At 39.5% G+C, this 13664-nt stretch overlaps 1 protein-coding gene across 10 annotated transcripts in view; it reads right to left on the bottom strand.

The window, feature by feature from the left end:
- Positions 1-13664, bottom strand: part of FRYL (FRY like transcription coactivator) — a 193419-nt gene that overhangs the window by 62971 nt on the left and 116784 nt on the right. For 6 of the 10 annotated variants that reach the window (XM_072124585.1, XM_072124539.1, XM_072124546.1 and 3 more), the window contains 10 exons: positions 13521-13660; positions 12310-12406; positions 12064-12143; positions 9204-9284; positions 8846-9014; positions 7819-7911; positions 6187-6285; positions 5095-5196; positions 3328-3372; positions 100-203 (listed from right to left, as the gene is read on the bottom strand). In XM_072124585.1, coding sequence (XP_071980686.1) covers positions 100-203; positions 3328-3372; positions 5095-5196; positions 6187-6285; positions 7819-7911; positions 8846-9014; positions 9204-9284; positions 12064-12143; positions 12310-12406; positions 13521-13660 — 1010 coding nt within the window. The remainder of the gene's footprint in view (positions 1-99; positions 204-3327; positions 3373-5094; positions 5197-6186; positions 6286-7818; positions 7912-8845; positions 9015-9203; positions 9285-12063; positions 12144-12309; positions 12407-13520; positions 13661-13664) is intronic. The other 4 variants (XM_072124555.1, XM_072124603.1, XM_072124576.1 and 1 more) reach the window with 1 other exon arrangement.

The following is a 13664-nucleotide window of genomic DNA, read 5'->3' as shown; positions in this document are numbered from 1 at the left end:
TTAATGTGGAAGGCCAGGCCCCTTGACACTGTGGGCCCCATACCTTTTGCTATGACTGCTACCCCTAAGATGAATACATGATGGTCAAAGTCCACTCACCTTTGCGTTACAGTGTTGCTTTCACATTTTATCCTAATAACATAAACCCACAATAACCTATACAGTGATTCCAGTGCAACGCGAGACATTTTAGGATCCTTATTCTGAAAGAGAGAGAAAAGATACATAAAACGGTTTACACTGTACTTCTGAAATAGAAAAATTGTCAAAAAATACGTAATTTATCTGTGCAAAACAAGCAGTGTATTGAAAAAGTTGAAACAATACCTTTCACCATACCTAAAGGGTTTTTCCCATGAATAATTAGCGGATACCTACAGGGCGGTGAGCCGGTTCACACAACCAGGCTAAAAGGAGAGCGGGGATGTAAGCGGAGACCATAAGTTTGGCGCTCCCATAGAGTTGAATGGAGAGAGCGCTACACACTCCCGGTTCAGTTCAGCTGTAAGGAAGCTGGTCAGCAGGCCCCATTTTCTATGTGCAGGTTACAGAAGTAGAGCTCACATCTATTGTCTAGTTATTATATATCCTGTGACTAGATGGGAAAACTCCTTTAAAACTTCTCTTGACTTCTGATACGATAACGTGCCAGATGTATTAACGTTGTACTCCACGTTTTTAAATTTTAGTCGAGATTTGGCAGTCAAGTATTTTCCAAGTTGTGGGTTGAATGTTTGTCGGCCCAACAACTATTTCTTTAAAATTCCACCATCCAGACAGAAAAACATTCACACAACTCTGGCGTCTTTTTGCCGATATTAAAAGGACCGGGCATATTGAATCCAACATGCCCAATACTGCTTCCCCACCACTTAATCTGTTGACAAAACCCTGAGGGTTTTCACCGTTAGTCTACTGTCTATGGGAATGTAATAATTCTAATAAGCTGACACACATACATCATTTACATGAAAGCAATTCTAGCCTAAAAATCAAGCATGATAAACCAGGGCCATTTACTTATAATTCACGCACGGTGACTGTGGTAATCTTCTTATATTTGTTATCCATGGCCTCCTTCCTTCCTAAAATCACCTTTCATAATTATGCTAATAAACCAGAAGGGCTCAGGGGTGGCGTTACCAGAGCCCCTCTGTGCCACAGCTTCACAGGCTGTTACATTGTGCAGGAAACTTTCCCTAAACACTGTGTGAGATAACAGCAGACAGAGGGAGGGGGGAATGGAAAGACATGCTGCTGCTCAGTGTAACAGCCTGTGAAGACAGAGCACGTAGGGCTCACTAGTATCATTTTAAAAGTTTATTTAAGAAAGAAAGAAGGCAGTGGATAACAAATATAAGAAAATTACTATAGTTACGGTGCCTGGATCTGTGAGATACAGCCCCTTGTTTATCATGATGGATTTAGATTTCCTTTAATTCAGATCAGAAAGAATTGAGAAGGGTGGCATATCACTTATGAAAGAAACGACTCTGTATCTGCTGCAACGTTTTATACCCTGGATAAAGCACAGCGAGGAGAGTATGGCATAGCTGGTTTGTCCTTTGGAACATGATCGTACAGTAATACTAGTTAGTACATCTGCTAGCAAACATATGCATGAATGACAACATGGCTTATGGGTAGGGGCTTTTATAATACACCATTGTATGTTATATTTTAGACACTTTACCCAGTTAGCAGTTATATGAAAAAGTTATCTTACACAAGTAGAATTAAGCTGTGAACAATGACTGCCGCTATGTGAGTGAATGTGGAAAACAAAACAAAAAAACTTAAAATAAATGAAAAAAAAAGAAGAAGAAGAAAAGAAAAGCCAGGAATGTAAACATTGCTTTAGTAATGATGAGCCCCTGATGTTGGGAAATGAAGCGTTGGAGGTTTTTCTTGACACATAATGAAGAGATGTGTTCTAGCTTAGGTAAACGACAATTAAAATGCTGGATGTAAATGAGCCTGGAAAGCCATCCATAAGCCTACAATTACCATCACATGCGTCTAGGCGGTTACTGATTCCTGACCGATTTCTTTCAATGCAAAAAATATACAGTCACAACCACAGATCCTTCCTTCTTTCCAGCCTAGATTATTACTATTGTTCTATAAGAAAGAATCCAACTTCATTTATCAACTATTTTCAACTACTATGGTAACTTGCCTTGGTGGGATGAAAAGCCATAATCTATGGTGGAGATTAATTGCGCAGGGATACACCCCTCCCCCTCCTTGTCGCGCCAAATGCATCCAGAGGCTTAGGCTCGGCTCAGACGCCAGGCAAAACTACAACTGGTCTGACCTTGTGTAGTTTTGTGTAAAAACCAATGTACTAAAGCCTGCCCACTGCGCCCGCCATCACGTCCCTCTACAATCCCGCCAAGCCCACATGGAGTGGAGTCGCAATTGTAATCGCAAGTTCTTGCTAGAAAACTGGCGTAGAAGTAGTGATAAATCTCCCCCTATATGTCAGTAATGGGGGGCCGGCTATAATAAACCTAACAAATGACACATACAGGCGGTCCCCGAGTTACATACAACATAGGTTCTGTAAGTTTGTTCTTAAGTTGAATTTGTATGTCAGTCGGAACTGTTGATTTTATAATTGTAACCCCAGACAAAAATTTTTTTGGTCTCTGTGACAATTGAATTTTAAAAATGTTGGATTGTCATAAGAACGAGGGTTAAAAATAAAACCTCATTACAGAGGCTTCATTACTAAGGCTAAGTAAATTACCCGCATCCAGGGGTCCGTTTGTAACTAGGGGTAGTCTGTAAATCGAGTAGGGGACCGCCTGTATTATCTATTGATAATCTGTTTAATTAGTTTTGCATGACATTAGTATTATCCTTCATTGTGACCCTTTAAACATCTAAAATTAAAAAAATGAGGCAGCTCAAATACACTTTATAATCCACTTCTGGTTTTAGTTTACAGCTCCTATACATACTTCTGTGTTTCCATAGCAACCATAAAAAAAGACACCTGTATAGACTTATCCTTTAACAAAGCTTATGTTTTTTTCAGTCATGTATTTCAGTGCCGCATTTGAACAAATATACATGACATTTTTCCACCATATCTGCACTAATGTCACCGTATTGGTTCCGTATCCATATAAAATATGGTGGGTTGGCAAATTACGTTACAAGCCACCAAATCCCTGGATACTACACACACATACGGCAACATACACATTTTTTCATAGGTTCCCATAGACAAGATAGGTGTTACAGCTTAGATAGAGGACTCTAGGGGTCTCTTGTCCACTGATCTAGAGCTCCATGGAGCATCCTCTCACATGAACTCACCTGAAGAGTTTCTATTTGTTTTCTGATACTGTTGTTAGATGGCATCTAAATAAAGCAACGTGAGACAGCAAAACAAACATGAGAATGGAGCCACATGCATGTTAGATGAAAAAGCACAAAACAAACAGCACAAAACTAAAAGAAGATGAGAAGAGACCCAGTGCTATGGTCCCTATCTATTCCTGAACTATTTGATGTGTAGGGCCCAGGACTTAAGCCGGTAGTAAAGTATGATTGGGTATGTAGATTTTAATTTCCACAGCCAGGGGTGTCCGACAGTGGCTTGCTCTCCATTTTTGGCACATGCATGCTAAATCGAGATGTGCTTGCATGTGTACGGGCTGTCCACTGATACAACATCTGGGGCCGTTGTCATTCAAGATTTTCTTTTCTTGGTGACAAGCCTTTCTTTAAGCAATTAATTATAGTTTGTGTAATGAAAAGTTACCTTTTATGAATAATCACTGGTTTGGAATTTTGGTTAGAGATTATTAGCAGTTGGGTGATAGAATCATACGCATTGTAAATCACCTTATTATTTGGATTCAGGGTCATTAAAAGACATACAATTTTCCAATATACTTTCTGTATCAATTCCTCACTGTTTTCAAGAGCTCTGCTTGCCGTCATTCAACAGGAAGCTTCATTGTTTACGTCCTGTGGATAAACACTGCTCCCTGCTCATGTGATGTCACACAGGTGCACTGCTCATTATAACACAGACAGTAATCAGAGCCGTGTGTTATATTAAGCTGTGCACCTGTGTGATATCACATGACCAGGGACACATTTATGTCCACAGAAGGGAAATAATGAAGCTTTCTATGGAATGACAGCAAGCAGAGATCTAGAAAACAGTAATGAATGAAAGTGTATATATATCTGCATGTTGTCATTTATATATATATATATATATTAAACATTATGTGTGTGTATATGTGTGTGTGTGTTTTCCCGAATATTTCTCTTTTGCCCTGAATTGCCCTGGGTTTTTGGCAAACGCCATCGGATTGTGGCGCATCGGCATGGCTATTTTATTATTATTTTAATAATTTAATAACTTTGCAGCCACACAAAATTAACGTTCCAGCTGTATATCAAGCTTCTGGCTCTTGTTATATAGAAGTGTTAGGGTGTAATCTCATATATGTACACAAAGGTCAGAAATGTAAGCAATATATATATCGAAACATGCGACACTGGAAGTAGAGCATGAAATAAAAAAACTGCAACAATTAGGACAAACAGCAACATAATTACAAAAATCATCTACCATAGAAAAAAAAGAAGAAGCAAAATGTTAGGCAGAAGGGTTTTGCATGGGAATGAAAAATCAATGGAGTGATAAGCAGAGCAGTGCGAGCATGAAACGGAAATATGAGATGACGCAGCCATAACATCCACAGACATGCAGAAAATGATCAGCTGCAGAAATCTTCTCCAAAATCACTGATTCCATATTACAACAGATAGAAAGTGCTGGAGGAATACATGGACAGATGTCTGATACAACATTCACCTGGAATGTGGTCAATACAATAATAAGAGGAATAGAATTGTCTCGAGCGCCGCTATCGAGAAAGTCAATCCAAACAGAATAGGAAGAAGCTGGAGATTACAGAACAGATTCATACAGAAGATATCGAAATGGCAAGTTCATTGTTTGATTTGTTCCAAAGATGGAGGAAAGAAATACATGGAGGAACTGCAGGATCATATGCAGGCCTTCCCTTCAGACTCGCTAAGGCATGGAGTACGGCCACCTACCTTTAGATGTGACAAGCAATTTTGTAAGAAGATGTGCCAATTGTTGAGGAAAAACTGCTTCTGACTGACACACAACAAGCAGGTTATCAGAGGGTATAAAGCCTGTGGAGAATAATAATAATAATCTTTATTTATATAGCGCCATCAAATTCCGTAGTGCTTTACAAATCATAGGGGACATATCCAAATATAATATTACATTACACAGAACAAACAGAAGAGAATGGAGGTAAACAGACCTATACATGACCATCAGATAAAGGCTCCTTTAACGGGAGTTTGCAGAACCCCATTACAGCTGGATTGCAAAGATGGCTTTGTGCCTTCTCTCAGCATTTTCATTACAACATAAGTGTGTGTTTTAATTTATCTAACTTCCTGACAGGATCTTATGTTGAGTCCCAGGGGTTTGGCTGGTTTGGATGCAGTAAAAAAAAAAACATGTCTGTGCTGCTCAATCCTCAGCCCTCACTTTTGTGCTCCTGTCCAGCTCTTCCCTCCTCCACCGATGTCAGTTCACCACACCATGAGCTCTACCCTGTGTGAGGGGAGGAGCAGTACATGAGAAGAAAGGAGACCGCTGAGAAGTGAATGAGCAGCACAGACAAGTCACTTTTTTTATCCTTAAATCCATCCAAATCAAAGCCAAACCCTGGGACTCACCAAAGGATTCTGTCAAGAAGCCAGGCAAGTTAAACACACAATTATATTGTAATGAACATTCTGAGAGAAGGCACAAAGACATATTTGCAATGCAGGTGTAATAGGCTTCTGCAACCGGTCTTTAGTGAAAATTAGGTCCCTGGTGACAGGTTCCCTTAAAGACCCATTCACATGACATAGATATCAATAACAGACAAGAATTTATACATAGCGCTATCCTCTAAATGTTCAATATTGTCTAAATATTCAAGCACAACCAAACCTCTGTGCAAATTGGCAACTAAGGAGTGCTACAGACAGACAGTTTGTGAGACCAGTGTATTCAGGAGAAGGGCATACACCCAGCCGATACTTTTATTGACTAATGCTGTATATGCATACAAATTGAAGACCTCCACATTCCTACACATTTATAGTGTAATATCTCACCAGGGAATGTTTCTTTCTCGAGCTCAGTTCAAACGTGGTCTGGTAGAGCATCTCCACAAAATTCTTTAAGCATGGCACATTTACTTCATTTTTTACAGCCTGGGAAGATTCAATTGAAACAGATATAAAGTCTCCACAACATGTTATTACAGTACTATACATAATCTTATATAAATTGCGGAGCATTGTCTAATAAGGACAGTCCCTACAGATAGTGGGAATTGCTCTGGTTTGCTCAGATTCCACATATTCATCCTTTCTACCAGGACAGAAGTGCTGCATTCTCATTACAGGACACTTGTTTGGAATGTAACATTATAGGGCCACAGTCACATCATGGTAATTATGTCACCGGATAGGCTAACAGGATTATAAACAGACCTATGCCGTAGCAAACATGTTGAGCTTTTATCCGATCATCCAGAAAGTTGTGGCTCAAAAATATGTTGGGTACACAACTCGTTATTATGTATACCCTGATCGCATACATCGGGAGAGCTCCCGACATATATATACGCTGAGCATACCCATTGACATATACTGGCCTTCCAGCTGAGGATAAGAACATAACATATTGAGAATCTGCCCAACGTGTCCTTCCAATGTAAATCCAAAAATGAGGTATGAACCCAGCCATAATAGCATAGCATTTTTCAAAATGTATTACACAACGGCAGCAGTGGTGGTAAAGAAGAAGTCTCCATTAACCTAAAACCCATGACATGTAAGGATAGCTGCTAACTGGCCACAAACAACAGGTCTAGGTCTGTCCTTGCGGTCCATTGATCATAATTATGTAACCTGTTGTGATCCGTATGTCTGCAAATACGGTCCACGTGTTATTCGACTTTTGTGGATCACAGGGAAAAAAAAACCCAGAAGGCTGGTAAATGATGTCACTAACTTGTCACCAACCAATGGTCACATGATTGTTTTATATATAAATATGGACGGAACACGGATGACACCCATGTGATACCCATGTGTTCCACGTTTTCATAGATTTTTATGGAAACGTCTGAGCCTTTCAGGGGCAGGGATAGGACCCTGCTGTGATTTTCCTACACTCTACACACAGATCTTGGGAAAACGGATTCACATCCATGAATCCAATGAAATTAATGTGTTCAAAACAACATTCCTGTGCATGTAACCTAAGGAGGATGTAATCAACATGTCAGATGGATAAATCTGACATAATGCACCTGTAAAAAATATATAAATAGATTGAAGTGGGAAAATAAAGAACTTCACGACTTTCCGCCCCACCCGTCTGGTACAATATTACTCTACTCGGGCCAATATCCATGACCGCAAATAAAATGCTCTGATACGATTAAAACAATAGAGAATGTATGTTTAAAGGGAGGGTTTGCTTCTTTATTCACTCCAACAGGTTTGCTTCATTTATCATTCTCATAACAGGAGTGAACCTGTCCCAAGTGTCCCAATACACAAAGGATCTTAACCTTATATGAAATCAGGTCTAGTTTAATTGTGAAACCTGGACAGGAACTGATTGTAATGATCATAATCTTTGTACAGCGCTGCCGAATAGGTTGGTGTTGTACGAGCTACATGAAAAAAAAAGTGTAAAGAACGCAGAGTTTTATAGTACAATGATTTACTTACAGCAGCCACAGGGATGAGAATTTCTACAAACAGACCAGCAAGTGCATGTTTAATGTCCTTGTCTTTCACTTCCAAGAAGTACTGAGCACATTCCTTTAAAAGATCAAAAATTACAAAAATGCCATTACATTGAATGATTATGCCCAGAAATAATTATCTCTCTAATTATGAAAACACATATATTCTGCACAGATATACTCTACAGTCATTCATGGACCAACGCCTCCATCCTACTTACCAAGCTTGGACTCGTCATTAGCCATCTCTGTCATGTCATTTACTAGACTGGTTACATTGAACATGTAAGCTGGAAATATTTTTGTGACTACCACTGAAGTCACCGTTTTGGCCTATAGAACCATACGTTGGCAACAGACCATAATTTGAATACACTTAGACAATGAGCACTTTGTGGAAAAGGTATGCCAATGCATACACACCCAGTGTATGCCATTCATGGAGCAATAGATATACCATATTTTTCAGCCTATGAAATGAACCTCAGATTTAGACATCACACAATAGGAAAAATATATTTGACAGCAATTCGAAAATGTTTGGTGATCACACACACAGCTCTGCAACATACACACAAACTCAGCTCTGCTACATACATCATGCTACACAGCTCACCAGGATCACCAGGATACACAATCCAGGTCACCAGGAAAGCAGTCAGGGGAGTCTGGCACGGACTGATCCTCCTGACTTTGGACTACAAGCCACTTTCAATTTTTACCAAGACTTTTTCTTGCTAAAAAGTATGTCTTATACTCCAAAAAATACAGTATATTCAATTTAGGGATATTTTTCTAGTATGTACATCATTCCTTTAGAAAAATTAAAGTTTCCACCTGAGCAGGTAAGTGCTGTTACTTAACATAAAGTGAGTTTCTGTCAATCAGCGTCAATATCAGCGCTAACTTCATGGACATGTGTCGTTTTTCAAACATTTAAACTACGATACTATGAATATGGTTACATTTTAGAAAACAAATCCTCGTACTACACACTACACACTACACACCTGCATAAACTGAAAAGACGCCTCAAAATCTTCTACAGGATACATTTTGACACGGAAGAATTTCATCCCCATGATGAGGCTGATGATGCTCTGCACCACATGTGGGCTTTGTTCCTTCTGTCGCAGTTCTTTTAATTCCGTGACAAACTTCTTTCTCACAGCCTGAAATCTAAATGATGAAAAGAAAGCAGGAGGAGCTCCATTTAATCCTAATACACTGCCATGCCGGCGGATATACTCCTCTATCCCCTGCAGGGTGAAAGCAGGGGATCCATGGCCACTTACTAAAGCCTAAACACATAAAACACAGACAAACAAACTCAATTGACAAGCGACATAAAAATTAAGAAATCCTTACTTGGCCTGTGCAAGGACACCTATGACTTCTGCATATAGATCTGCAATGATGTGCACATTCCCAGTGTTGGTTCCTGAATACCTAGATGGAAATAAACACATAACATTTGCTAATATTCAAACTGAATCAACTCAAGCTGGACATAGATATTAGATGTACATCAGTTGCCGATATGTGCGGGATCAGGCCGACATGACTACATCTGGATATCAACATGCACCACAAGGGAATAAGGAGTCAAAAGGCTCCTATCTTGCCTATGAGAATGCACCCTCTGCCCGGCTGAGTGTGCATGTGTAGATAAGGGTTGGACTAGTACAGCTTACAGCTATCTATTATGTCTGGCTAGTGAAAACCAAGAAATGTCTTGCACAAGATATCCAACAATCTTCACTAGAGAAAAGTAAAAACATGTTCATCGGCCTCAACACAGGACTGCAAGACCGATGATGTATTGTACAGTAATGTATATTGTAAGAAAAGTAAAGAAATATTTCAGAGCTGTTTAACCTGATAAAACCACAGTAGGATGAGTTTTTGGTGGTTGGTGCATTGTCCTCTAGAGTTCATAGAATATATATTTACTAAGAAAGGGATGTGGACCACTGTATACAGCAATGACCAAGATCAAGAATCACATCAGGCATAAATCATCAACTTTATGTCAACTCCTTAAAGCAGTGGTTCTCAACCTGTGGGCCGTGACCCCAGCAGGGCTCGAACAACCAAAACACTGGGGTCGCCTAAAGCCTTTTGAGCCGTGATTTTATTGTGTTTTTACTGCAAATCGCATGGTTTGGGGTCACTGCAACATGAGTAACTGTATTGCGGGGTCACAGCATTACAAAGGCTGAGAACCGCTGCCTTAAAGGAACTCTGCTGTCTGCATTTTCTTTCTCTTGATTTTGATTGTAAACACTTAAAACAATTATGTTAATTACTCACTGGGGGGAGGGAGGCACTACCAGAGCCCTTCAATACTGCAGCTTCACATACTGTTACACTGTGCAAGAGCACTTCCCTCACCCACTGTGTGAACTTAAATCAGGCAGAGGAAGAAAAGGAGTGCTCTTATACAGTGTAACAGCCTGTGAAGCCAGAGCACAGAGGGGCTCAGGTAACGTGCCCCCCCAACCTTCAAAAAAAAACCCCTTCTGGCTCATTTCCTTCATTTTAAAAGTTTTAAAAGTTGATTTTACCACAGTCACGGTGCCTGGATCTATGAGTAAGAATGGATTTTGATGGTAGATTTCCCTTATCTGTCAGATATCGGGAAGAATATTTCCCCTCTCCAGTCTCTCCATAGCACACAGAGACTATGCAGGCTTCATAAGTGTTATGAAGGTGAATACAAAACACAAATGACTTTATAGCCCTGCTCTTCAACAATGAAGATACTGTACAAGTCTTTAGTAGCTAAATGCAGGTGTGTATGTACAAGCTGATAAGAATGTATTCTTCACTCACATCCGGTTACACAAGCAAATAAGATATGACATGGGACATTATACTTCCCCTTATACCCAAGAAACTAACGTGGGAAAATACATTTAAGTGGAGTCTGAACTTCAGGAATAGAATACTGGTATTTTAGGTCAGATGCCACAATGATCAAACAGTTAAGTTCCATATTCAGCAGTAAATTTGGTGTCCAGATGCATATAATATAGATATCTAACGTATAGATCAATGTAATTCTTATTCACATGCAATGGATATGACGCCCCAATGTAATCAAAGACCATACAGCTCTACTGAATGGGGAATTGGTCTATGTCCATGTTCTGGAATTGTTGCCACAAGAAATGATAAAAAAATATCAACAAAAATAAGTTGAATTGTTCTGAAAAAAAATACAGGCAGTATTACGTACAAGATAGGTTCCATAGGTTTGTTCTTAAGTTGAATTTGTATGTAAGTCGAAACTGTAGATTTTATAATTGTAGTTCCAGACAAAAATATTTTGTGCCTCAGTGACAAATTTTTTCAGTGACAATTGTTGGAGTTTCAAAATTTTTTGCTGTAATGGGACCAAGGATTATCTCTAAATCTTCATTACAGACACCTTACAGCTGATCATTACAGCCTGGGACTATAGTAAAGCTTCCAGAGAGCTTGGGCAGAAGGGTCCGTCTTTAACTAGGGATTGTCTGTAAGTCGTGTGTCCTTAAGTAGGGGAGCGCCTGTATATATAAATAAACCCTATGAGGTCTATCTATTTACAGAAAAAAATTATTTCAATTTTACACCCTGCGCACCCAAAGCAGAAATAGTGGGTGAATCCGGTACAGGGGGAGAGGGGCAGCCAAACCAGGATTTGGCTGGATGTCTACCTCTCTACCCCACATACATATCCTGGCATACATGGATATCCAATATCCTGTACTAACAATTTGTTGTAAATTGAACAACAAATTAAATTAAAATCACTCTGCTCAAAATTTATTACGGACGTTGCCACTTTTTTGCGCGCGTATGTAAGAACCTGTTACTTGTTCAATTTACAACAAACTTTGAATCTATTTACGACTTATATCCGTAGATTGAATTGAGGTCCCCTATGATCTGAGCATGTGTGTCATAGCTGGCCTCTCAGGCCCTTGGCCCCTTCTAATATTTCTTCTTTCTTACAGTAAAGTCATGACCTCTGATGTCACACATCCCATCAGTGACCTCTGACTTGTCACCAAGAAAGGATGAGCTCTTAACCCAGTGTTAATTATGTATGATCACTGCACGGATCAACATAACCCTCAAGTGGATTACAAAGCTCTGTCTCCTATAAGACACTTGATATGTGAGTCACAAGGTTTCTAGAGAGTCGGATGTGTATTATCTCCTATAGGACATGTGGACTTACCCTTCTTTGTGTTTAAAGTGCTTAAAAGCCAAGTTGAGAACTTCCTGTATGAGAGGGTCTGGAACTGGATGAACAGGAATCTGTAATGGAAGATCAGATCTATAATGCAGGTACCTGGATAGTGTCCTCCAGCCATACATACTATGCGGACTTTGTGTTGTATCACTACATCTCCATCACAAACATCCTGGAGAGGGCACCATAGGGAATATGAGTACAGACAATATATACTAGACAGAGATTTACCTGTTTGAGGACCTCCACCAAAACTAAACAAAAAATAAAATCTACAGCCAGGTCTCTTCTTTCAAGTAAATAGTCTCTTTCTCGCTGCTGTTCATCTCTGCAAAACAAGTAGAATATGCATTATTGCAAACAATGGGAGCACAGTGTGTCCTGGCTTCTAGTTGGGGGACATGAGCAGGTCCTATAAGTCTATCAGCTCTATCTTTGTGTAAGGACATAATAAACCACCCCTTTAGATACTGTATTATATATCCATACATTTATCAAATAAAGAGCTGAAATGTTTAGTTGTTTTAGAAAGGAGATGACTTTAAGTTAGCCCTTTCCCATGGATACAGTGGCCCCTTGAATGAATTAGACGATTATGTCACTCCATTCACTCATATGGGGTATCTAGAAATAGTTAAAGGGAACCTGTCACCAGATTTTACCCCAGTAAACTACCAGCCCCTTCAAGTAGGTAATTAAATATTCTTTCTAAAATTCCATCATTAATGGGAAATCTAAATGTTTTGTCTATAAAAAACTTCCTCCAAAGTAATGTGAAAATGAGCAGAGAACAGTCATATATTGCCAGAGACTAGTCAAATTCAGAGCCTGCAGGGGGCGTGGCACCTCATATGCCCCTATCTTCAGTTCTAAAGTACCTAGAAATATGCTCTTAGTCTCATTTTCATAACAATTTATGATGGATTGCATCAAGCTTGTGGTTCGGTGATACTCCCAAGCATAGACACAGGCAGTCAAAGAAATAGTTGGAAATGTGTGCCGATTAAAAATCCAGTTCCTGCCTTTTTCTAACTTTATGCATCTAAGTTTCTGTAGCTTACAGAACCACAAACTTCATGGAGAAAATAAAGAACTTCACAGGCACCTGAAGTGACAGCCCACTTCCTGCAGCCACTAAATGTGACTCATTTCAAGCAAATATGCCTCTTCTCTGCTCATTTTAACAAGTCTTTGGAACATACCTTTTAAAAGAAAAAGGGGGTGATTTAACATAATTTAGGGAATTCTAGAAAGGACATTTCATAACCTACCTGAGGGGAGTAGTAGGTGAATGGGGTAAAATTTGGTAACAGTGTCCCTTTACATAATAACGTCCCTTAAAAAAATGACTACTGGTAATTCTTATAATTGATGGGGGTCCCCTACTGTTCAAAAAGATATTGTAGATATCATAGAAATGCTCCCATAAAAAAATGTATTACCCTTTCGACTTTGTGCTAGACCGCGGCCTGTACTCGTAGGATTCATCTTCCGTTCCATTTTGGCGTTTATACCAATCGAACAAGGTGCGGAGTAATGAGGGGAGGCAGTGCTCTGCTACAGAGCTCATACAGCTTATCACCTGG

The sequence above is a fragment of the Engystomops pustulosus genome, chromosome 1 (genome assembly GCF_040894005.1).
Source record: "Engystomops pustulosus chromosome 1, aEngPut4.maternal, whole genome shotgun sequence".
Taxonomy (NCBI): Eukaryota; Metazoa; Chordata; class Amphibia; order Anura; family Leptodactylidae; genus Engystomops; species Engystomops pustulosus.
This window is presented reverse-complemented; position numbering and strand designations above follow the sequence as displayed.